At 45.1% G+C, this 26,300-nt stretch overlaps 1 protein-coding gene across 5 annotated transcripts in view; it reads left to right on the forward strand.

The window, feature by feature from the left end:
- The window catches only part of LOC122940687 (catenin delta-1-like), a 575,811-nt gene that overhangs the window by 73,856 nt on the left and 475,655 nt on the right, over positions 1 to 26,300 (forward strand). For 3 of the 5 annotated variants that reach the window (XM_044297389.1, XM_044297388.1, XM_044297390.1), the window contains exon 2: positions 7,533 to 7,750. The exons of the other annotated variants lie outside the window; for them this stretch is intronic. In XM_044297389.1, the coding sequence (XP_044153324.1) occupies positions 7,556 to 7,750 (195 nt within the window). In that variant the 5' untranslated portion in view covers positions 7,533 to 7,555. The remainder of the gene's footprint in view (positions 1 to 7,532; positions 7,751 to 26,300) is intronic. 5 annotated transcript variants of the gene reach the window in all.

Genomic DNA, 26,300 nt, shown 5'->3' on the forward strand with positions numbered 1-26,300 from the left:
CCCAGGAGAACATACAAACTCCATGCAGATATTGGCTTTGGTAGGATTCAAACCTAAGATGCCAGTGCTAACCACTGATCCACTGTGCTGCTCAAATGCAAAAGCCTTCCAGAGTGAAACTTAGTACTCTAATAAGAGCCTGACACTGTATCATGCTAGCTCTGATCAGGGCAGAATGAAATTGGTAACTGGTTACATTTAATTGTTGTCCAACTTTAAAAATGTCTGCTCTTTTCTTATTTGGACTTCTTGACTTTCATTCCTGGCCTATAGTTGGCACTAGAAGAGGAAAAAAAATAATAATAATTATATATAGGCTTAAGAAAAGTCCCAGCAAGTGGACCAAATCGTCGCATGGGTGAATAAAGGTCCCCACTCTAAACCATTGGATGTGCTGCGGTGTCTTCATTAATTTTGCATTATACATCTTACATCGCTGGCACCCAATCACTTGCCACAAAGTGTGCTGCCCTGAACTTCTGTTACTAAAAATGTGGTGTGTGTATGTATGTATGTATGTATGTATAGTACCTTTGTTCCACCCCTGCTTGCCCTCTGTGTGCCCTACCCCGTGCAGTTTACGCGCCCAGTATGTTAATACTGAGCAGCGGTACATGGAGGAGGAGACGCCGCGGAGCACATCACAGCCAGGGAGAAGGTAAGCTGTTTTTCCATTTCATCCACCATGACGGCCCACATTGAGATTGACCCTTGACCTCTGTAGGGGCAGGAACACAGAGTTTAAGAACCCCCCCCCCCCCACCCCTCCACCTCCTCAGTGCTTTCCTGCCCCTACAGGGGCCAACACGTGGAGAAGATCCTCCTTTAAGGAGGATAACAACTTTATTTTCGTTACAGGTTTCTCCAGCTGGCCTCCCGTGGCATGGGCTAAGGCTGGCCAGCTTGGAGCATCAAGGACCCTCGTCTTGGCCTATGCCGAGGCCTGCGGTCCTCCCATACCTCTTGAACTTCCTTCCCTTCTTGGGGAAGCAGTCGGGGGTGCTGGCTTCACTGGTCATCTCGTGCGCTGCGCTCGGCGTCCCTTCCTTCTGGAGGCGGGCCGAGCGCTTGTGACCGGCATGGGGAGCAGGTGCGGCGCATGGATCGCTTCAGGAGGCGGGCCGGGCGACGCATGTATCCTCTAATAGGCTGGTGCGGCGCCGGCTCACGCCGTCACCAGGGCGCAGCTAGATGACGTCAGACGCCGGGATTTTTTTAAAAAAAAAGACCGCGGTTCTTTCCGACCCTTCGCCTGCTACACCGCGATGTCTGAGACACCCGCTCCCCGCCAGGAAGGCCCTGATCCTACTGCTGCCAGTACCGCGAGTCCCCTTCTGGGGGGTGTATATTTCAGATTCTTGTCTTGAAATACTAGTTGTGGCATATCTGGTTGCTTCCTCACTCCAGGGCAGCAAGGAGTCAAATACAAAAACGAAGCTCTTAAAATGCTGCGCTTGTTCCAAGCGTCTCCCTGAGAACTACAAAAAAAGGCTGTGCAAATATTGCACGACGGAAATATGGAAGGAAGAACAACCAGATATACTCTCTGAGATGAAGTCCTTTATTGCGGACGAGATTAAGTCTTCTTTAGCCACCTTGTCTGCCCCTGCTAGTAACCCCAACCCCTCTAAGAAACGCAAACTGTCCGCTATCTCCTCTTCTGATGGCGAAGACGTTGAAGTGGCCTCCACCTCATCCAGACAATTTCCTAATGAGGAACCCGTGTCTGACGGGGAAATTTTGGATGAAGATAAAAAATATATTTTTTCTCCGCTGACGAAATGGAGGAGCTGCTAAGAGCAGTCAGATCCACAATGGGAATCGAGGATACCCCTAAGCCCCGTACGGTACAGGATGAAATGTTTGGGGGTCTTAGATCTAAATCTTCTATAGTTTTTCCCATCAATGAGAATATAAGAGAGATGATAATGGAGGAGTGGTCAGACCCAGAGAAAAGATTTGGCGTTCCCAAAGAATTCAGAAACAGACTCTGCTTTGACCCGGCTGAAAGCAAACTATATAATCAGACCCCTAAAGTCGATTTACAGGTGGTCAAGGTAGTAAAGAAGACCGCCCTACCCTTTGAGGACTCCTCACAGTTGGGCGATCCTATGGATAGAAAGGAGGATGGGCGCCTAAAAAAATCCTGGAAATCTATGTTCGGGGTAAAAACTAATATTGCTGCTACCTCCGTTGCCAGGGCTATGTATATATGGCTAGGAGAGCTGGACGAACATCTAAAAAATAAGACTCCAAGAGAGGAGATCAGGGATTCTCTCCCTCTTCTCCGCTCCGCCACAGCATTTTTGGCCGATGCTTCAGCAGAGTCCATTCATTTCTCGGCCAAAGATGCTGCTCTTTCTAATGCAGCCCGGCGGGCATTATGGATGAAGGCCTGGTCTGGGGACAAGGCTTCCAAGGCTAAACTTTTGTTCTATCGCCTTTTCGGGGGAATTTGTCTTCGGTCCCACTCTGGATAAGATCCTAGAGGGAGCTGCAGATAAGAAGGGTTTCCCAGAGGACAAAGAATCAAAAAAGAAGCCCTTTCGTCAATTCCAGCCTCAGCAGAGATCCTACAGGGGGAAAGGGAAAACCGGCCGATGGAGCTATCCAAAAGGGGGGGAGAGGAAGAGGCTTCATCCTCAATCCCCACAATAGACAAAATAAACAGCAATGACGCCAGAGTAGGGGGGCGACTGATGGGTTTTCTATCTTCCTGGAAACCTCAAATCCCTGGGTTCTAAACGTAATCTCTCAGGGCTACAAGATAGAATTCACATCAGTCCCCCCAAGAAGATTCTGCATCTCACCCCAGCGCAAATCAGAACTTCTGAAAATTGGCAGGGCGTCCAGGACCTCTTAGATCTAGGGGTAATTCAAAAGGTCCCTATCCCAGAGGAAAGGAGAGGGTTTTAATCCAGCCTCTTTTTAGTAAAAAAAAACAAAAACAAAAAAAAAACAGACCAATCCTTTCGCACTATAATAAACCTAAAACCCCGAAACAGGTCTATTCTATACAGGAGGTTCAGGATGGAAACCATCCCATCCACAATCCCTCTGATCCAGAAAGGGGCTTTCATGTTATCAATCGATCTAAAGGACGCTTACTGCCATGTCCCTATTCATCACTCCCAGAAATATCTAAGATTCGCTCTAAGGAGACCGAACAGGTCAATCCATCACTTTCAATATGTTGCCCTCCCTTTCGGTATCTCCTCGGCTCCCAGGGTCTTCACAAAAGTCGTAGTAGAGATGGTGGCCTACCTTCGTCAGGAAGGAATTACAATCATCCCATATCTCGATGACTTCTTAATTCTGGGCAAGACGGAATCCGAAAACCTTCTGGCAACCCAAAGATTCTCGAAATTCTTCAAAAATCTCGGCTGGGTCATAAATCTAAACAAATCCACCCTAATTCCATCCAGGAGAATAAGGTTCCTGGGTGTGGAACTGGACTCATCCCTGTCGAAAACTTTCCTCCCTCAGGACAAGGCTACTGTGCTGACAGAAAAAATCTGAACATTTCAGAGGGCTCGCAGTTGCTCCATCCGAAAGGCCATGAGTCTCCTGGGAAGCCTAACCGCCTGCATTCCCTCGGTTGCATGGTGCCAAAGCCACACAAGGGTGATCCAGAGTTGGATCTTAAGTATTTGGGACGGAAAGCAAGTAAGTTTAGACAGGACTTCCCGGATTCCACAGGCCATAAAAACAGATTTAGAATGGTGGAAAGTAAAGACGACTGCTCGGAGGCCTACAGTGGTAGAACCATCCGGCCGTTCAGGTAATCACGGACGCAAGCCTCGCCAGCCGAGATAAGAGTCAGATCCTCCAACTACAGAGAGCTGTACGCAGTCCTGGAGGCGTTATTAAAAGGAGAGATTCTTTTAAAAGGGCGTCACCTAAGAATAATGTCCGACAATACCACAACGGTGGCTTATCTGCGACACCAAGGAGGGACAAGGTCACAGCCTCTGGGTGCGATAGCAAGAAGAATCTTCTCCTGGGCAGAAGAGAACGTTTTATCTCTCTCCGCCATCCACCTAAGGGGCTGCGAAAACGCGGTAGCAGACTTCCTGAGCAGAGAGACAATAGATCCAGGAGAATGGTCTTTGAACAAGAATATCTTCCAGAAGACCTCAGAAAGATTGGGCCGTCTGGAGGTAAACTTATTCGCCTCCTGGAGAAATATGCAGGTAGAATGCTTTTGCTCCCTAAACCTAGAGGACAGACCTTGGGCAATCGATGCCCTGTCAATACATTGGAATTGGAAACTAGCCTACGCCTTTCCCCCAATACCTCTATTACCCCGGGTTATCCAGAAACTCCTAGGGGAACCAACTACTCTTATCCTAATAGCTCCTCTATGGCCAAAGAGGAGTTGGTTCTCCACTCTAAAACGGCTATCGCTGGAAGATCCATGGGAGATTCCTTTCCAGAGGGACAGTCTAGTCCAGGACTCTCTTCTTCATCCAGACCCAGGGATATTCAAGCTGTCAGCCTGGATCCTGAAAGCGAGACGTTGAGAAGCAGGGGTCTTTCGGAAAAGGTGATACTTGCCCTAAGGGCTAGTAGGAAAAAAGGCGACTTCCTCCATCTACCTAAAGATCTGGAAGAAATACTGTTCTTGGTTAGGAGTTAAGCGCCCAGACACCTCCTCTCCTCCCATCAATAGGATTTTAGACTTTCTACAGTGCGCCTTGGAACTAGGCCTAAGACCTAGTACTCTGAAGGTCCAAATTTCTGCTCTCTGCTCTTTCTACGACTGCAGCCTAGCCAATCGCAGATGGATCAGGAGGTTCTTTAGAGCGGTTTCAAGATTGAGACCCTCTCTGAGATCCAGAGCTCCTACTTGGGATCTTAACATCGTCCTAGAAGGCCTAACAAAACCTCCCTTTGTACCGTTGTCGGAAATCTCTTTAAAGCACCTTTCCCTGAAGACTGCCTTTCTGGTTGCAATCGCCTCAGCCAGACGTATTGGAGAGATCCAGGCCCTTTCTTGTAGAGAGCCCTACCTCCAGATCAGCAAAGAGCACATCCGTCTAACTCTCGATCCAGGTTTTCTCCCTAAAGTAGTCTCTCTTCTTTTCATCGAGAACAGGAGATCTTCCTACCCTCTATCCCTAAATCCGAGTATACAGGGTCTTGTGATAAGTTACATTTCTTAGATGTTAGGGATACAGTTATCCATTACCTGGATTCTACCAAAGCTTTTAGGGTTGATGACAATCTCCTTATTCAGTTTTCAGGAAGAAATAAGGGAAAGAAGTTAGCTAGGTCTTCCATAGCCAGATAGATCAGATCCACCATTGAATGCTGTTACAGGATCCAGAACAAGCCCAGTCCTGGTAATGTTAAGGCCCACTCTACTAGGGCCACTGCCTCCTCTTGGGCTGAGAAAGGAGGAGTCTCGCTGGACCAGATCTGTAAAGCCGCAACCTGGTCAAGCGCTAATCCCTTTGTAAGACATTATCGTCTTAATCTTCCGGACTCGAATGAAGCTCTTTTCGGCCGGAGGGTTTTACAGGCGATATCCCCACCCACTTAGTTATCTGATATATCTCAATGTGGGCCGTCATGGTGGATGAAATGGGGAAAAAACACAATTAGACTTACCGGTAATTCCGTTTCCTTGAATCCACCATGACGGCCCATACTGTTCCCCTCCCCCCCCAAAAAAACTAAAAAAACACGTGTTTGCAACTAAAAAAAATATATAAATTAAAATAAAATTTATATAATTTTCATACTTTAAGATAAATAGGAGTTTAAGGGTATGATTCAATATCCTTTTACTTTTTGTTCCACCTTTCGGGTAATTGTAAAGCACTGAGGAGGTGGAGGGGTGGGGGGTTCTTAAACTCTGTGTTCCTGCCCCTACAGAGGTCAAGGGTCAATCTCAATGTGGGCCGTCATGGTGGATTCAAGGAAACAGAATTACCGGTAAGTCTAATTGCGTTTTTTTTCGCCCTGGGTTTCATGCAGTCCGCTGCGACTGGACCACGCCAGGAAGAAGACTCCTCCCACTGAGAAACCCTAGCATCTCCGCCTCCCTAAAACTATGATAAGTATTAACATACTGGGCATGAAAACTGCAGGGGGGAAAAGAAATAAAAAAAAAAAAACAGCATGAGCGGAGCATACCCTGCAAGTAAGGCTACTTTCACATTAGAGTTTACAATTCCGCTATTGAGATCTGTCCAAGGATCTCGATAGCGGGAAAAAAAACGCTTCAGTTTTGTACCCATTTATTGTCATGGGGGACAAAACGAAACATAATGCATTCCATTCCGTTTGGTTGCACTCCCATCACGGACAGAATAACGCTGCAAGCAGTGGTTTTCTGTCCGCGATGTGGTGCGGAGCAAGATGGATCCGTCCTGGCACACAAACCAATAGAAAATGGATCCGTGACTTTCAATGGTGTTCATGACGGATCCGTACAACCGGATCCATTCATGACTGATTCATGCGGTTGTATTATGGTAACGAAGCGTTTTTGCAGATCCATGGCGGATCTGAAGAAAAAACTAATGTGAAAGTAGCCTTAAGGTACTTTTATTAAACAAAAAAAATAATGAAAGGTCCTCTTTAAAGCCTAGCTATAACTGTAATTCATCTGCTCTTAAGAAACCAGCAGAATTTGCAGTTGAATGGATAATACATAATAAACACAGAATATGGTCATGCTATAATAGTCCAAAAAATATTTGCCATCTGGCATCTAGGAGCTCTGAGAAGAATACATCAGACACTTGGGGACAGTTTGCCCTACTAATTTTGTAAAATATAATTTGAAAAATCAACGCAGAACCATATTTTTTTTTTTTTTCCCTTTTTTTTTTTTTTTTAACAATGGGTGTTCAATACAAAGCTACATTTTCATTTTGAAGTTTTTCACGCAGATTTGTGCCAAAAAAAGGAAGTACTTACGTGGAGCTGATTTTTATTTTTTTCCCCTGGGAGATTTACGCTGCTTCCCATTTAAATGAGTGGGAGGCTGTTTTTGAGGCATTTTTGGAGTGGATTTTGAGGCAGAAACTCTCAAAATCGGAGCCCAAAAACTTTGTGGACTGGCCCTTTATAGTAGTTTATGAATTCAGTGTATACTTAAGCATGGTCTTTGCCCCTCCTGGTGGTGGTTGACAGGCTGCGGTCTTTGTATGCACATATACACATCAGCCTTTGAATCGCTGCACATTGGGTGGCATGGGGAGCATGGTGCTCATGAGCTCATCTGTGTATCTGGTGTATTCTATCAGGACTCCTAGTAACAAAACTGTGTGTGTGTGTGTGTGTGTGTGTGTGTGTGTGTGTGTATATATATATATATATATAGTATGAACCAGCAGCTATAACATAGGGCAACATATAAAGCGGATTATCTGCCTTTAGTATTGACTGCACTCAGCCAAGAGTGGAATTTTCTTTGGTTTGTGGGACTGTCTCTTACTGGTTTTAATGGTTTCTCCCCCCCTCTCTGCCCTCATTCCCTCTTTCTACCCTCCTATTTCTGCCTGTTCTCCTCTTTTTAGTTTAGGGTCTCATTGTAATCTTTATGGATGAGCCCGAGTCCGAGAGCCCGGCCAGTATCTTGGCCTCAGTGAGGGCGCAGGAGGCACAGTTTGAGCTCTTGTCTCGTGCTCTGGAAGAAGAAAGGAGACACGTCACTGCACAGCTGGACCGGGTGTGGGTGACTCCTCAGGAGGCCACAACACCGCTTTCCAATGGCACCCTCACCCGTTTCCAGCAGGTAACATTTTTGATTTTTGTATATCTGGGGGAAATTTTTCTTTATTTTGAATGTTTAAAGGGGTTCTGCACTTTCATAGTATCAGCTAGCGTGGGCGCGGCTAAGCTCCATTCAAGTGAACAGAGCTTAGCCACGCCCACGCTAGTTGATACTAGTCGTGACGTCACTGGGCCATTGGTAAGCGGTGAGAAGGCCGCGGCGCTGCTGGACGCTGCTGCTGGACGCTGCTGCCTTCTCAAACAGCTGATCGGCAGGGGTCCCGGGTGTCGGACCCCCGCCGGTCATGTGCTGATCTATCCAGAGGATAGATCATCAGTTAAATGAAAGTGCAGAACCCCTTTAACTAAGTTGTACTAATATTTTCAGTGGTTTGTAAAATACATGTACTTATTTCTTATGAACCTGACCATGGCTAAAGGCTCATTTACAATGGCCGACTCTGCAGGCAATATATCAGCGATGCTTTCACCCAGTGGACAGCAGCACCTTTACATAGGTCAGTTATCAGGAATAAATGTTCCTAGACACTTTTCTTTCCGATTAATTGGTTGTCATCGGCCCATGTAAAGGGGCCTTAGGGAGACCCCCCCCCCCCAAAAAAAAACCTGAAGGGGGGGGGGGAATGAAACAACCATAATCTCCTTTGTCTGCACTTTTCTCTGAGGGTGCACCCAAATCTAGACTGCATACTTTTTGTCTACACAGTCAGCGTAACTTTTATTTTATTTTTTAACTTTTTGCAACATGTGCCATGTATGTAAGACTCAGCAGAGCATAGCTCCCTCACTGGCTCCATTGGCTCCTTGCAATGCAGTCATGGAGAGCTGATGGTTGCCATTCCAACCTTTAAAGGGAACCTGTCGTGTGGATATTTGATTATAATCTAACTAATTATATACAATCATTAACTACTAAAAAGTGCCTTAGATGTATTCACTTACTGGTGTGAAAGATGGTTATCTCATAATATACACACAAAGATGTCACATGCCGCATGCTAATGAGCCGATTTGAGTCCAGTGTTTATTTAATTAACAGCAATAGCCACTCCCCTGCCACCTGCTGCTGATTCATATGGAAAATAACTGTCAATCGGCAGCAGGTAGGCGGGAAGAGTCAGGAGCTCATGAATATTCATGACTCATCATTATCAGCTGGAGCTTTTCAATACAAGATGTTGGCAGATTGACTGGGTCAATTAAAGAAAGTGAGCCAGCATTTTGCTAAGAGACTAGGTCACTTATTTATGTTGCCCTTAGTTAGGACACCACAAAACTGGTGACGGGTTCCCTTTAAACATTACAAAGGCCTCCAGGCCTGCCATATATGGAAACCTATGAGATCCAACCTCCAGACTGGGTCTCATAGGCAACTGTCAGTATAAAAGTCAGCATGTAATGTATTGCATTGAAATAGGGATCAGGCCCTCAAAAGTTGAAATCGCATAGTGGGATTAAAATAAAGTAAAAATTTTGTGTTTTTATAAAAATTAAAATGGGTTTCAAGTTTAAAAAAAGTGCACATATTAAGATATCGCTGTTTCTTTAACGTCTGCCTCTATAAAAATATCACTAAGGAGCATACCTTCCTATTAGAAAAACCTCATTTACTGTCTGTAGTAACCAGAGGACTCCTTACAATACTGCTAACTATTCCCACTGTTACTATAGGTAGAATTATTGGAAGGTATGCTGCAGCTAGCTTGATAGGTGCATTGCTTATCAGTTGTCATTATCCACTTGGTGGTTAGGTTCTCTGGTTATTCTTTTTGCAGTTCTCATTGGACAGTGTACTTTTGGTCATATACTGTACTCTATTGTTTTCAGTGGTTATCTGGAGCGATTTTATGTCTCCCCATTCCCCCTCCAAGCTCTGGTGTAGGTGCTCAGTATAGACAGCTCTGCAGAGATTGTTACCCAGCTTTCCCCTTCGCCCTATGACAGCACCCATGGAGAGACCGCCTCCTCCTCAGGAAAGGAAACTGGCGCCATAATCGCTTAAGGCCTCTTTCACACGGGCGTCATGTTTTGGCTCAGGATGCATCCTGGGTGCATTGCGGCAAACTCGGGCGAGTAGGTACGCAATTTTAGTCAGTTTTGACTGCGGTTGCGTTCCATTCGGTTTTTATCGCGCGGGTGCAGTATGTTCTGGGTTGTGTAGATGTAATTCTTTCCCCTTATAACATGGTTATAAGGGGAAATAATAGCATTCTTAATACAGAATGCTTAGTAAAATAGATCTGGCGGGGTTAAAAAGAAATAATTTAACTCTCTCCTCATCCACTTGTTCGTGTAGCCTGGGCTTCTCTTCTGTCTTTGCTGATCTGTGAGGAAAAGGACCTGTGGTGATTATTTTTTTTCCACGCACGGTTGCTAGGAGACCATGCATGAAAATCGCACCGCATACGCACTTGCTTGCGATTTTCACGCAGCCCCATTCAGTTCTATGGGGCCTGCGTTGCGTGAAAAACTCACTAAATAGAGCATGCTGCGATTTTTCACGCAACGCACAAGTGATGTGTGAAAATCACTGCTCATGTGCACAGCCCCATATAAATGAATGAGTCCGGATTCAGTGTGGGTGTAATGCGTTTACGTCACGCATTTCACCCGCGTGGAAATCTCGCCCATGTGAAAGAGGCCTTAAAAGGAGGGAAGTTTTCTCCTCTTCTGCGGTTAAAAGGAAATATCCCTTATGAGGTGGAGGTGTCTGCTAATTGGGATAGGACTCCTAAGATTGGTGTGCCGATTGCTAAGAAAGTTCTTCCCGATGAAGATATGGGTTCTCTTAAAGGGAACCTGTCACTGGGATTTTGTGTATAGAGCTGAGGACATGGGTAGCTAGATGCCCGCTAGCACATCAGCAATACAGTCCCCATTGCTCTGTGTGCTTTTATTGTGTAAAAAAAAATAACGATTTTTGATACATATGCAAATTAACCTGAGATGAGTCCTGTCCCGGAGATGAGTCAGGGACAGGACTCGTCTCAGGTTAATTTGCATATGTATCAAATCGTTATTTATTTATTTTTTTACACAATAAAAGCACAGAGAGCTATGGGGACTGGGTATTGCGGATGTGCCAGCGGCCATCTAGCAGCCCATGTCCTCGGCTCTATACACCAAATCCCGGTGACTGGTTCCCTTTAAAGACCGGATGGACAAGAGAGCAGAAATCTATCTTAGAAAAAATAGGGAGGCTTCTGCTGTGGTATGTAAGCCAGCTTCCTCTGTGACTATATCACTTAAGGTCTGGCTGTCACAATTGGAATCCCACAGCAAAGGGTATTCATCTCCTTAAAGGGTTTCTACGACCTCATTTTGACCGAATTAGCTTTCAGACACTAGCGATCTGCTAGTGTCTGATCTCCATAACCATGCAATTCTCAGACCTTTGTGTGGAGCCGAAATTGAAATTGAATTCGTGGTTGGCTCTCACCTAGTGGCTATGACTGGTGCTACTAGCTCACAAATCGGGCGCCCGCCCCAAAATGGTATAAATATTAGAAAAAGAGGGGAGTGAGCACTCACAACACTTGGACCATAGGATACAAGATGTATTTATTAGGATAGGACCTGCTGCGTCCAATAAATGAAAATCAATCGCACATAACATATGCTAAAATACAATAAAAAAAATTCAATAAAAAATTGGTACCAATGAAAAATACCCTGATGGTGGGGTGGAAACCTTATTGGCCACTGAGGAAGGGGTGCAGACACCCCGAAACGCGTCTGGTGGTAGGAAGAAGCGCCCACTCAACCTACGGAGCCTCTATTAAAGAATTGCATGGCCATGCGATGGGAAAATCCTCTGCTCTAACTACCGCTCCAACATATAGCAACGGACGCTACTGCTAAGGCATCAGTCCTGTCTATCCAGTCCCGCGATTGTGACGTCATTCGGTTGAGACGTGCGAAGCGAGATGCCGAAGCGATCGACACCGCACGCACCTCGCGGAATGACTGAGACACAACAGCGGGACGCAGTGTCGGGACTCGGGTAGGAACCTGAATTACTAACTTGAATAGTAGCGATTCAAAACTTGCCGTTCTGGGCGGTTATTTCAATAGCTGCAAGAGGATAACCGTTGGAGAGATTTACTTTGCTACAGTGCTGGAACTATATACCAATGATATTATCTATATGCACTAACAAATAAACTAGCACTTGGAGTGACTCATTACAGATATTCTTGGGACACTTTGGGACCATTTGAACTGTGGATTGTGGCACAACAAATACCAATAGTGCCCCTATCATATGGGGTTTGAATGTGCCTTTAAGCAATATCTGGTCAGGATGTGCCAATAAGGTTTCCACCCCACCATCAGGGTATTTTTCATTGGTACCAATTTTTTTTAGATTTTTTTATTTTTTTATTGTATTTTAGCATATGTTATGTGTGATTGATTTTCATTTATTGGACGCAGCAGGTCCTATCCTAATAAATACATCTTGTATCCTATGGTCACAGTGTTTTCTAATACTTTGTGTGGAGCCGTTTCATAAAAAAAAAACTTTTATTCCTATGCAAATGAGCCTCTAGGTGCTATGGAGGCGTTTTTCAGCACCTAGAGGCTCGGTCTACTCACACTGTATGCCGTCCCGCTCGTCCGTCAAGCCCGCCCATCTTGCCTTGAATGCCTGCCTCCATATCAGCCATCGGACGAATTCTTGCGCCTGCACCGCTCACTTCTGTCTTCGGCACAGGCGCAGTGAGTGAAGGCCGCTCTCCTGATGCCGGCTTCCTCACTGTGACTTAGTCGGCGCAGACGCAGTGAGGAATCAGTCACCAGGAGTGCATCATTCACTCACTGCGCCTGGGCGAAGACAGAAGTGAGCGGTGCAGGCGCGAGAATTCATCCGATGGCTGATATGGAGGCAGGCATTCAAGACAAGATGGGCGGGCTTGACGGACGAGCGGGACGGCATACAGTGTGAGTAGACTGAGCCTCTAGGTGCTGAAAAGACTCCTCCATAGCATTTAGAGGTTCATTTGCATAGGAATAAAAGTACGTTTTTTTTTAAATGAAACGGCTCCACACAAAGGTCTGAGAATTGCATGGTTATGGAGATCAGACACTAGCAGATCGCTAATGTCTGAAAGCTAATTTGGTCAAAATTAGGTGGTAGAAACCCTTTAAAGGCTACAATTTTCAAACCAGCACCTGGATCTGAATAATTTTGTAATTGCATATAATTAAATATTTTGTATAGCCACTGAGTAATTCAATAAAATGTATCTGTATAGCACCACCTGTGTGTGTGTGTGTGTGTGTGTGTGTGTGTGTGTGTGTGTATTTATGTATGTATTTAAAATTTTTATTTATTTATTTTTTCCTTATGTCTTTGTCCTGCTCACTGAGAAGGACATGCTCAGTTTGTTCCTTCAACTGCCTCCTGAGCAGTGATGGGGAGATCTGAGAAACGTCCCCTTGGCTGCAGCAGAAAAGACACACCCCTTGAACTGTCCGTTTGATATAAATCTAGCAGAGCAATAAATTGGGAGACATCTGGACCCATGTTGAGGTACAGGGCGGTCATGTACTATGAGGTTTTGATTTTAATTTTTTTTTTTTTTTTTTTTTTTTTTACATTAGTTATGGGATGACCCCTTTTAATGCAGTAAATTTCTTAGCTGAAGCCTCTGCAGATGCTATACGGTTTTCAGCCAGGTATGCAGTCTTTCCAATTCTGCATATAGAGAGAGCCCTTTGGCCCAGGGGATGGAGGGAGATGTAGCTTCAATAGTGAAGTGTTTGTTTGTGTGTGTGTGTGTGTGTTTTTTTTGCCCCATTCTTTGCCAGAGTGAAATTCTTTTTGAGCAAGAAAAGGCATCAGACAGAAATAAGGGGTTTTCTATTGCTAGTAATTTTCCTTCCCGTAGTCCTCTCTGCCCTTAGGACAGAAGAGAGAACATAAAGGGAAAAATAAATATAACTTTTATTCACATGTCAGTGGTCAGTGATTTTGAGCTGCCAAAACCAGGATTGGAGCCTCCACAGACATAAGGTATAAGGGAAAGATCTGCATCTGTTCATTGTTTAGAGCCGAAACTAGTGTTGGCTCAAAATCATTGATGGAAATCACTGACCGAACACTAAGGCATCGTTCACATTTCCGTTCTTCACACGGACGTGTGCTGTCCGTTGGTCAGTAAAAAAATAATGGGGCCATGCACTACTTTGATTCATGATGCGGACCAAGCATGCCCATTGAAGTCTATGGGTCCATGAAAATCACTGACACACACATGTGTTGTCTGTTTTGTGTCAGTTTTTCACTGAAGGCTATTAGGAGATTCTTTGGAAATCTATTTTCAGCTTAGCAACATCAGTGAATTAAGGATGACACATGGACAGCTTTAACGATGAAACACTTAAGCTTTTTTTTCTCACACAGGACACTGACACGGAAATGTGAACGAGGCCTAACTGTGAATAAGGCAGTAGAATTGGAGTTCAAAGGGCAGTAAGGGGTTTATTTTTTTTTTTCTTTCTCTTTCCTAGGACTCTCAAAAAAAACAAAAACAAAAAAAAAAAACATGCCCAGCAATGATGCCAGGCCCTTGTTGGGAGGACAGCTTTCAGGCCTTTTTGAAACAAACCGTGTCAAGATGTCTCAAACAGACACTGAGTAAGATCCATAATCGGGAAGGGTGTAAGATTGAAATTCAATCGCACACTTTTGCTTAAATCCAGTAAAACAAGAAGTGTCCTCTCTACTGGAGAAAGAGAGATGTCTATTCGACATTGTTTCTTGTGAAAAAATAGAATGACTCCTTTCAAATAATTAATCTGGAAAGGCTAAATCAACATTTTGCGTACAAAAGGTTTTGAATGGAATCAATTTCTTATGCTGTCTCGGGCCTGCCAGTCTTCACCAACATTGTGGCAAAAATCATGGCTCATATCGAGGAGAGAGTGCTAATCCCATACCTCGATGATTTTCCATTGATCGCCAAGGCAGCAAAGTTATTGCTAGATCACATAGGAGAAGATGATTATGATGTTGACCCTTAGGCTGGGAGGTAAATCTGGAGAAGTACAGCCTTTTACTGAGCCAGAGGTGCCAGTTCTTAGGGGTGATATTGGACTCTGTCTCCCTGCCACAAAGATCAGGTGCGTGTGGGCCAGTGAGAATGTAGAGTTGTAACTCCTAGGTCTTATGACGTCATGTGTTTCGGCAGTAAAATGGGCCCAGTACCATTCTAGAGTGCTCCAGCTCCAGGTTTTAGATCAATGGGACTAGTTCCAAGAGTCCTTAGAGTCAACGTTTAGGCTATTTTGGGGTTGTGACCAGCTACCAACATGGCGAGACGTGTTTGATCGCAGCTTTGACTTTCACCTGTTTTATTCAGCTTCCTTAACCTTATCCTGCGCAAATATAGCGTGCACAGCACATAAGAATGGGAAACCACGGGGTCTTGCCATGAGTCCTAGTAAAGCACAAGCTGCAGCTGAAAAGCTGAAAGAGTTCGCAAAGGCAGTGCTCCCAACATGGTGCGTCCTCCCTTAGGCCTCTTTCACACTACAGTTTTTTGGTTTTTTTTTTGCAGTCCGAATACGGAACCATTCAATTCAATGGTTCCGCAAAAAAACGGAATGTGTTCCGTATGCATTCCGTATTTCCGTTTTTCCATTCAAAGATAGAACATGTCCTATTACTGCCTGCAAATCACGGGCTCCATTCAAGTCAATGGGTCCGCAAAAAAAAAACACATACGGAAATGCATCCGTATGTCTTCCGTTTCCGTTCCGTTTTTTTTCTGAACCATCTATTGAAAATGTTATGCCCAGCCCAATTTTTTCTATGTAATTACTGTATATGCCAAACGGAACGGAAACACAACGGAAGCAAAAAAAAAAAAAAACGGAACAACGGATCCGTGAAAAACGGCCCACAAAACGCTGAAATCGACATACTGAAGTGTGAAAGAGGCCTTACACTGCGTTCCTCCGCTACACATGGTCAACACTGAGCCACGCCGGGAGCAGCAGAAGCTGAGGCGAACCTGAGTTCACTTTGAAAAAGGCCTATGAACAACTAACAGCCATTACATTATGCCAGTCCAACAAGATCAAAGAAGTGAGGGTGGATCTAGACCTTCTGTGCCATGATGTGCAGCAGCTCAGACAGGTTCCGCGTAGCGGAGGTCTGCATATCTGCTCTGGAGGAGTTCACTCGCCCTATCCCAGCAAGAGTTCAAGGCACGGAGGAATCTGTGGATCTGTAGCAGCAAAAATTTGATAATTTGAAGCTCTGTGCAGAAACAGTGTGAGAATCCTGAGTATGCTGGAGAGGGCCGAAGGTTTGGGGGCTTTCTGGAAGTGTGGTTTTAAACCATGCACCCCACCCAGACCTTTTGCTGGCTCGTTTTTTGAGTTTGAAGGACGGAGATATACTCCTTCACTTAGCCATGAATAATCAAGCTCTTTCCTTAGTGAATGTTTCACTTTTTCTGGACTTTTGGACGGAGCTACAAAAGAAGCGTGCAGCTTCTGTGTTAGTGAAAAGGCAACTGCGAGAGCTTAAAGGGATTCTGTCACCTGGATTTTAGTGACAGAGCTTTTAACATCATCACATCAGTCTGCTCGTTTTGTATTAAAATTTACTAGTATTACTACCCTAAGTGTTGTTGCTTTTTATTACTATGGTAATTATCTGAGTAAGGTGCCCAAGGGGTTGTCCCTCCTTCCTTTTTTCGCCCAGCCACGCCCCTTCTCCTGGAGCCCACCACCACCCCACTGCTAATTTATTCACTCCTCATTGCCGGCTGGCGCATGTACAGTTCGTCCTGTGAGGCCGATTCCAGGCGATGACGTGTATCCACGGCGCATGCGCGATCTTATGGCTCAGCGAACGCATTCCGTGGATACACATGTCAGCGCCTGGAATCGGCCTCAGAGGACGCACTGCACATGCGCCAGCCGGCAAGGAGTAGTGAATAAATTAGCAGCGGGGCTGGGCACCAACGGCTGGAGGGACAGCCCCCTGGGCACCTTACTCAGGTAATTACCATATTAATAAAAGTGATTTTCTAGACAAAGGACAACACTTAGGGTAGTAATACTAGTATATTTTATTACAAAACGAGCAGACTAATGTGATTATGTTAAAATCTGTCACTAAAATCCAGGTGACAGAATCCTTTTAACTTGCAGTATTCAATGGCGTACCCTGCTCGGCTGGCGTGCCCATCTCCAGCGTGAGTGGTGACTGCGTGATGTAAGGGGCTACTATGGGCCAGTGTTACCCTTTAAAAGGGTTGTCTGGGTTCAGAGCTGAACCCAGACATGTCCCCTTTTTCACTCAGGCAGCCCCTTTGAGTGGAGCATCAGAGCATTTCATGCTCCAATGCTTTCCCTTGCCCTGCGCAGAATCGTACAGTGTAGGACTGCACTGATGACTCAATATGTTTTGGATAATGTTTCTTTGCTGCATGTGATAGACCTGTGATAGACAGATTTGGACATGTCTCTGGCCTGCATATTTACTGAGCTAAGTCAGTTTAGGGAGACTTCCTGACCTACGGTTTACTATAATAATCCTATGTAGAACACTTTTTTTTAAATGCCTTGGTATTTGGATTAATTTTGTATAGGGATCAGCTAGATGTAAACTTTCCCTTACCACCTCAAAGCGTCCCAAGAGCTATGGTGGAGCAGCACTGCCTGATTTTTATTTTGTGTCTGACTAGTTAAGGTTTCTTTCCTCTTCAGTGAAAACGCACAACTTTACCCAACTCTGAATATTGCCTGGGAAAATATCTCCAAGTATCAGTATTGAGTTTATGACCAATATTAGAGGGCATTCATTTGTTTTCCAGACAAGCACTGCCAGTGCATCGCCTGGCTAACCAGGTATGGAAAGCTTCAAAGCTCCGGCGCTATGATAGTCTGGATGTAGTTTTGGCTATGGAAATATTCTATGTTTCTCTATTTACAAACTTTGGAGGGAATATGAGATTAGTACCCTTGAGAAATTTTGGGGTAGATATCAGCAGTTGTCACGCTCTCCGCGCTCAGTTTCCCACAGACAGAAGTAGCATCTCTGTGTATCCTCGGTATACTACTGCGAGAAACTCTGTTCCCTGCCCTGAAAGCCATAGCTTAAAGATTGATGGGTTGCTAGTGGTAAGCTCTAGTGAACCAAATTATTTTTTTCATTTCTGCTCAGCGTGAATCTATTTTCATCCAGTGAACGGTGCTGAGGTCCACTGGTCCCTTGTCCAGCATAGATGCTCCCTAACGTCTGTGTCTGGTGGTGTGGTCAGGTACCCTTTCAAGTTGTCTAGCATGCAGACCATGCTGATGTAACCTGCTTCGAATGGTCTCGCGTCACACTTGGGTGCCTCTTGCCTGGAGTTGTGTTGTTCTGGTTCTGGCAAAGCTGCCAGTTCGGTTGATGTACTGCTCCAAATTAAGATACGTGCACGGAGAGATCAGACAGACAACTCACTACATAATCAGTATCTCTGGTTTATCTCTGAAAACAACAGACAATACATAGTTTTCACGAGAGGAGAGAGTGGGAGGGGGGTGAAAGATAAAGTATATATTTTCTATTGGCTATGAACGCTCTACTTTTCTGTAACCTTGACGGCCAGAGGAAATTCCTCCCCCCTTCCCCCTTGCTCCTGGGTGAAACCGTTACTACTTCTTTCTTTGTACCTGCTTGCTTGAGCTGAACGGAAACCACAAAGAAACACATGATAAAAACACAAAGTAAGATTCTAGTTTATAGGTGTAGGCTGAATGCCTGGCCGCCATCTTAGCTCAACAAGCAAGTATCCATTTTGTATCAATAGTCCATAACAGTGTGGCATTCATCATCCGATTCCACAGGGCTTGTTCACAATCAAGTGGTCTCGGTGTGGCATGTGGCCAAAGATGTCCACTGCTATGCCTTTTTGTGACTTCCAGTATATCTGTTGCAACCTGCTGATGACACTCTGACACTCTAAGGCAACTTTCACACTAGCGTTCGGGCGGATCCGTTCTGAACGGATCCGCCCATAATAATGCAGACGGAGGCTCCGTTCAGTACGGATCCGTCTGCATTATTTTTAGAATAGAACAGCTAAGTGTGAAAATAGCCTAGTACGGATCCGTCCAGACTTTCAATGTAAAGTCAATGGGGGACGGATCCGCTTGAAGATTGAGCCACATTGTGGCATCTTCAAACGGATCCGTCCCCATTGACTTACATTGTAAGTCTGGACGGATCCGCACGGATCCGCACGGCCAGGCGGACACCCGAACGCTGCAAGCAGCGTTCAGCTGTCCGCCTGTCCGTGCGGAGGCGAGCGGAGCGGAGGCTGAACGCCGCCAGACTGATGCAGTCTGAGCGGATCCGCCTCCATTCAGACTGCATCAGGGCTGGACGGCTGCGTTCGGGTCCGCTCGTGAGCTCCTTCAAACGGAGCTCACGAACGGAAACCCGAACGCTAGTGTGAAAGTAGCCTAAGGCTACTTTCACACTAGCGTTCGTCGGTCCGCTCGTGAGCTCCGTTTGAAGGAGCTCACGAGCGGACCCGAACGCAGCCGTCCAGCCCTGATGCAGTCTGAATGGAGCGGATCCGCTCAGACTGCATCAGTCTGGCGGCGTTCAGCCTCCGCTCCGCTCGCCTCCACACGGACAGGCGGACAGCTGAACGCTGCTTGCAGCGTTCGGGTGTCCGCCTGGCCGTGCGGAGGCGTGCGGATCCGTCCAGACTTACAATGTAAGTCAATGGGGGCGGATCCGTTTGAAGATGCCACAATATGGCTCAATCTTCAGGCGGATCCGTCCCCCATTGACTTTACATTGAAAGTCTGGACGGATCCGTACGAGGCTATTTTCACACTTAGCTGTTATATGCTAAAAATAATGCAGACGGATCCGTTCTGAACGGAGCCTCCGTCTGCATTATTATGATCGGATCCGTTCAGAACGGATCCGATCGTAATAATGCAGACGGAGGCTCCGTTCAGAACGGATCCGTCTGCATTATATTAGCAAAAAAAAGCTAAGTGTGAAAATAGCCTCGGACGGATCCGTCCAGACTTTCAATGTAAAGTCAATGGGGGACGGATCCGCTTGAAGATTGAGCCATATTGTGGCATCTTCAAACGGATCCGTCCCCATTGACTTACATTGTAAGTCTGGACGGATCCGCACGCCTCCGCACGGCCAGGCGGACACCCGAACGCTGCAAGCAGCGTTCAGCTGTCCGCCTGTCCGTGTGGAGGCGAGCGGAGCGGAGGCTGAACGCCGCCAGACTGATGCAGTCTGAGCGGATCCGCTCCATTCAGACTGCATCAGGGCTGGACTGCTGCGTTCGGGTCCGCTCATGAGCCCCTTCAAACGGAGCTCGCGAGCGGACACCCGAACGCTAGTGTGAAAGCAGCCTAAGCTCAGTGGCCACTTCTGTCTGAGAACATCCTACTTGAAGCCTTGAAACTGTGAGGTACTGTTGATCAATTGTTAGGTGTTGTCTTGGTCTCATGATGTCAAAATGTAAACCTCATGATGTGGAGGACTGTTTAAATACCAATTCTAATTGAACCTGGAAATTTATTGGGCGATTCATGGATCAATCAAATGTTTTGAATTTTCCCCTAAGCTCCTTGTTGGAGAACAGCAAGCTGTGCAAAAAGTACTAAAACATTGAACAGTTGGACATGTGCATTCAAAAGTTTAGAGAAGGTCACATTAAGTTCACCTGTAATGGTTAGAGTGCATTTTCACAGGACCTTTCTCAAGGCTTTATGATTTCTTCTAGATTGATGCACCCAGAATCAAGGGTATCTACACTGGCACCCGTATTAATAGCTTATTTGAGTGTGCTTCAGGGATTTAAATGAGGGAATAATTCCCCCCCCCCCCCGGGCCAATTTGAGTTCCCAATCCGGGCTTGTTTTTCAGCCAGAGCACCTGGGCACCTTGCAGTCCTCTGTTGACCTGTGGCCATCTGTAATGTGAATTCAAAAGATTTGAGAATGAATAAGCTTACGCTGGCTAAGTGAATCAACATATACTAATATACTAAGTGTGTTTAAATAGAAGATAACACAGCCAACTGAAATACAGAATAATAAAAGCTAAATATCACTAGTCTAAACATGCACTATGGGGTAGGTCAGCCATGCTATAACACATGGCTGTCTGCCACGTTATAACACATGACTGGGGTAGACAAGAGAGTGAAGTTCCAGGTGGAATCCCTATTAATTGTTAGTGCAGACCACAGTTACTCCCATAAGTCCCTCCTAGTGTGCATCACGCATGTCTCTGAGATCACTCACGAATGTAGCCCTTTTCAGCACAATGGGGGATGGGTACTTTATTACATGGAATATTCTTGCACAGAATACTAAAAGTAACTAGACTGTGTCATTTCTGAAGAAACCACAGGATGTTGGCTTGAAATCTGATTGGCTGTTGGTGGCTCCACCCACTTTAGAATTTTAATCCCAGTCCTCCAGTGACCAAATGTGCCAAGTTTCAGGACCCTGCCATTAACAGTATAAGAGCAGCGGCAGTTTTAAATTTCCCCATTAAAACAACTGACTGACTAAATTTGATTGCCTGTTGTAGACTCCGCCCACTTTTTATAAATTTTAACCTATGTCACACACTGACCCACTCTGCCAAGTTTGGGTGCTGTGGCTTAAATACTGTGAGAGTGACAGCTTTTTAAAGGTTTCTCATTGACGTCAATAGGGAAAATCTGATTGTTTGTGGCTCGGCCCTCTTTTGAGCACCCCCAAAATGAGACGGACATTCTCAGAGTCCTCCAGTGACCAACTGTGCCAAGTTTCAGGACTCTGCCATTAACGGTATAAGAGCAGCGGCGGTTTAAAATTTTCCCATTTTAACTAATGGCTGAAATTGTGATTGGCTGTTGTAGACTCCACCCACTTTTTTATAATTTTTTTTTTTTTTACCCCAGTCACCCAATGACCTACGGTGACTGGGGTAAAAATGACCCAGTATGGGTGTTCTGGCTTAAATACTATGAGAATTACAGCAATTTAAAGGTTTCTCATTGAAGTCAATAGGGAAAATCTGATTTGTTGTTGTTGGCTCCGCCCACTTTCAATTTTTGAAGCCAAAGTAATCTATAACCTGATTTCTGATGATTGAAACCCCTGACATCAATAATGGCAGCATTTTTAAATTTTCTGCATTTTTCAATTTTCCCATTGAAATCAATCAAAGAAATCTGATTGGTGGTTTTTGGCCCCACCCACTTTTCTGAATTTCAATCCTAATCCTAAATTGTCCAACTATACCAAGTTTGGGGACCCTGCCATTAACAGTGTAAGTTCAGCGACCGTTTTAAATTTCCCATTAAAACTGACAAAAATTTGATTGGCTGTTGTAGACTCCGCCCGCTTTTTATAAATTTTGACCTTTGTCACACACTGATCCACCCTGCCGAGTTTGGGTGCTGTGGCTTAAATACTGTGAGAATGGCAGCTTTTTAAAGGTTTCTCATTGAAGTCAATAGGGAAAATCTGATTGTGTCTCCGCCCACCTTTTAGCGTCCCCAAAATGAGACATTCTTGCAGTCCTCCAGTAACAAACTGTGCCAAGTTTCAGGACCCTTCCATTAACAGTCTAAGAACAGCGGCAGTTAGAATTTTTCCGATTTAAACAAATGGCTGAAATTTGATTGGCCGTTGTAGACTCCGCCCACTTTTAAACATTTTAATTCTAGTCATCTATTAACCGAATATATTAAGTTTAACAACCCTGCCATTAACAATGTTGAAATGGCAGCAATTTAAAAGTTTCTCATTGAAGTCAATAGGGAAAATCTGGTTTTGTAGCTCCGCCCACTTTTTAATGTCCCCAAAATGTGACAAATTTTCATGTTGACCCCATGACTAAGTGACCCGAGTTTGGTGAGTTTCACTTCGAAGCTGTATGAGTGACAAACGTTTGCATTTTTCCAATAAAACTCTATGGGAGAAAAAGGTTTTCGGGGGCCTGCCCCAGGGGCCCGGAGGGTGGGATCGGTTAACAAAGCACAAGCAAGATACTCGGGTATGTGCCGACCAAGAGTGCAAAGTTCGGTATTGATACTCCTAAATCTGTGGGAGTAGCAGCAATTTGAATTTCTCATTGTAGTCAATGGGGAGAATTTGATTGGTTCTGTGTGGCCCCGCCCACATTTCCGGGTCTCCGAAATGTGCTAACAAATTGTGCGTTGACCCCATGACTAAGTGACCCAAGTTTGGTGACTTTAGTTTAAAATCTGTGCGACTGGGAGTGATTAGAAAATTTTCCCTGTCAAAGTCAATGGGAAAAACATGGATTTTGGGGGCCCTGTCCCAGGGGCCCGGAGGGATTGGATCGGTTAACAAAGCACAAGCAAGGTACTCAGGTGGGTGCCGACCAAGTCTGCAAAGTTTGGAATTTGTACTCCTAAAAATGTTGGAGGAGTAGCAATTTAAGGTCTCATTGCAGTCAATGGGGAGATTTTGATTGGTTCTGTGTGGCCCCGGCCACTTTTTGGGGTCCCCGAAATGTGGCCCAAATTTTCAGAGTGACCCAAGTTTGGTGACTTTAGCATCAAAGCCTGGCGAGTGGGAGAGATTTGAAAATGTACCCTGTCAAAGTCTATGGGGAAAAAAGGGGGCTTCCGGGGGTGGGATCGCTTAGAAAAGCACAAGCAACTCGAGTCGCTATAGGTCGAAGTGTAGAAAGTTTGGGGTATGTAGCCCCAAAACTGTAGGAGTAGCGTATAGAAAACGCGGCTATTAATAATAATAATATTATTATTATTATTATTATTATTATCTAGAATGTTTCTGAAGAAACCACAAGATGTTGGCTTGAAATCTGATTGGCTGTTGGTGGCTCCACCCACTTAGAATTTTAATCCCAGTCCTCCAGTGACCAACTGCGCCAAGTTTGAAGACTGTGCCAATCAAAGTCTAAAAGCAGCGGCAGTTTGAATTTTTCCCATTTAAACACATGGCTGAAATTTGATTGGCCGTTGTAGACTCCGCCCACTTTTATAAATTTTGACCTTTGTCTCACACTGACCCACCCTGCCGAGTTTGGCTGCTGTTGCTTAAATACTGTGAGAATGACAGCTGTTTGAAGGTTTCTTATTGAAGTCAATAGGGACAATCTGATTTGTTGTTTGTGGCTCCGCCGACTTTTTTGCGTCCCCAAAATGAGATATACATTGTCACAGTCCTCCAGTGACCAACTGTGCCAAGTTTCAGAACTCTGCCATTAACAGTCTAAGAGCAGCGGCAGTTTGAATTTTTCCCATTTAAACAAATGGCTGAAATTTGATTGGCCGTTGTAGACTCCGCCCACTTTTTATAAAAAAATTTAATCCAGTCACCCAATGATCTACGGTGCCTAGTTTGGGTATTCTGGCTTAAATATTGTGAGAATGACAGCAAGTTAAAGGTTTCTCATTGAAGTAAATAGGGAAAATCTGATTTGTTGTTGGCTCCGCCCACTTTTTAAAATTTTTTTAAGCCGAAGAAATCCATCACCTGATTTCTGAGATTTGAAGCCCCTGACATCAATAATGGCAGCATTTTGCAATTTTCTGCATTTTTCAATTTTCCCATTGAAATCAAAGAAATCTGGTTGTTTTTGGCCCCGCCCACTGTACCCTTTGTTGTTGTTGGCTCCGCCCACTTTTTTCCATTTTTGAAGCCAAAGTAATCTATGACCTGATTTCTGAGATTTGAAGCCCCTGACATCATGACTAAGTGACCCAAGTCTATGGGGAAAAAAGGGGGCTTCCGGGGCCCGCCACGGGGGCCCCGGGGGTGGGATCGCTTAGAAAAGCACAAGCAACTCGAGTCGCTATAGGTCGAAGAAGTGTAGAAAGTTTGGGGTATGTAGCCCCAAAACTGTAGGAGGAGTAGCGTATAGAAAACGCGGCTAAGAATAATAATAATAACTAGAATGTGTCGTTTCTGTAGAAACCACAAGATGTTGGCTTGTCGTCTGATTGGCTGTTGGTGGCTCCACCCACTTTTTTGAATTTTAATCCCAGTCCACCAGTGACCAACTGCGCCAAGTTTGAAGACGGTGCCAATCAAAGTCTAAGAGCGGCGGCGGTTTGAATTTTTCCCATTTAAACACATGGCTGGAATTTGATTGGCCGATGTAGACTCCGCCCACTTTTATCAATTTTGACCTTTGCCTCACACTGACCCACCCTGCCGAGTTTGGGTGCTGTGGCTTAAAAACTGTGAGAATGACAGCTGTTTAAAGGTTTCTTATTGAAGTCAATAGGGAAAATCTGATTGGTTGTTTGTGGCCCCGCCCACTTTTTAGCCTCCCCAAAATGAGATATACATTGTCACAGTCCGCCAGTGACCAACTGTGCCGAGTTTTATTACCCTGCCATTAACAGTCTAAGAGCAGCGGCAGTTTGAATTTTTCCCATTTAAACAAATGGCTGAAATTTGATTGGCCGTTGTAGACCCCGCCCACTTTTTAAAATTTTTTGACCCCAGTCACCCAATGACCTACGGTGCCAAGTTTGGGTATTCTGGCTTAAATACTGTGAGAATGACAGCAATTTAAAGGTTTCTCATTGAAGTCAATAGGGAAAATATGATTGGTTGTTTGTAGCTCCGCCCACTTTTTAATGTCCCCAAAATGTGACAGAAATTTTCAGGTTGACCCCATGACTAAGTGACCCAAGTTTGGTGAGTTTCACTCCGAAGCTGTATGAGTGACAAACGTTTGCATTTTTCCAATAATACTCTATGGGAGTAAAAAAGAGGTTTTCGGGGGCCCGCCCCAGGGGCCCGGAGGGTGGGATCGGTTAACAAAGCACAAGCAAGATCCTCGGGTATGTGCCGACCAAGGGTGCAAAGTTCGGTATTGATATTCCTAAATCTGTGGGAGGAGTAGCGATTTGAATTTCTCATTGTAGTCAATGGGGTGAATTTGATTGGTTCCGTGTGGCCCCGCCCACATTTTCGGGTCTCCGAAATGTGCTAACAAATTGCGTGTTGACCCCATGACTAAGTGACCCAAGTTTGGTGACTTTAGTTTAAAATCTGTGCGACTGGGAGCGATTTGAAAATTTTCCCTGTCAAAGTCAATGGGAAAAACGTGGATTTTGGGGGCCCTGTGCCAGGGGCCCGGAGGGTGGGATCGGGTAACAAAGCACAAGCAAGGTACTAGGGTGGGTGCCGACCAAGTCAGCAAAGTTTGGAATTTGTACTCCTAAAAATGTTGGAGGAGTAGCAATTTGTAGGTCTCATTACAGTCAATGGGGAGATTTTGATTGGTTCTGTGTGGCCCCGCCCATTTTTTGGGGGCCCCGAAATGTGCTAACAAATTGCGCGTTGACCCCATGACTAAGTGACCCAAGTTTGGTGACTTTAGTTTAAAATCTGTGCGACTGGGAGCGATTTGAAAATTTTCCCTGTCAAAGTCAATGGGAAAAACTTGGATTTTGGGGGCCCGTCCCAGGGGCCCGGAGGGTGGGATCGGGTAACAAAGCACAAGCAAGGTACTCGGGTGGGTGCCGACCAAGTCTGCAAAGTTTGGAATTTGTACTCCT

This window comes from Bufo gargarizans, chromosome 6 (genome assembly GCF_014858855.1).
Source record: "Bufo gargarizans isolate SCDJY-AF-19 chromosome 6, ASM1485885v1, whole genome shotgun sequence".
Taxonomy (NCBI): Eukaryota; Metazoa; Chordata; class Amphibia; order Anura; family Bufonidae; genus Bufo; species Bufo gargarizans.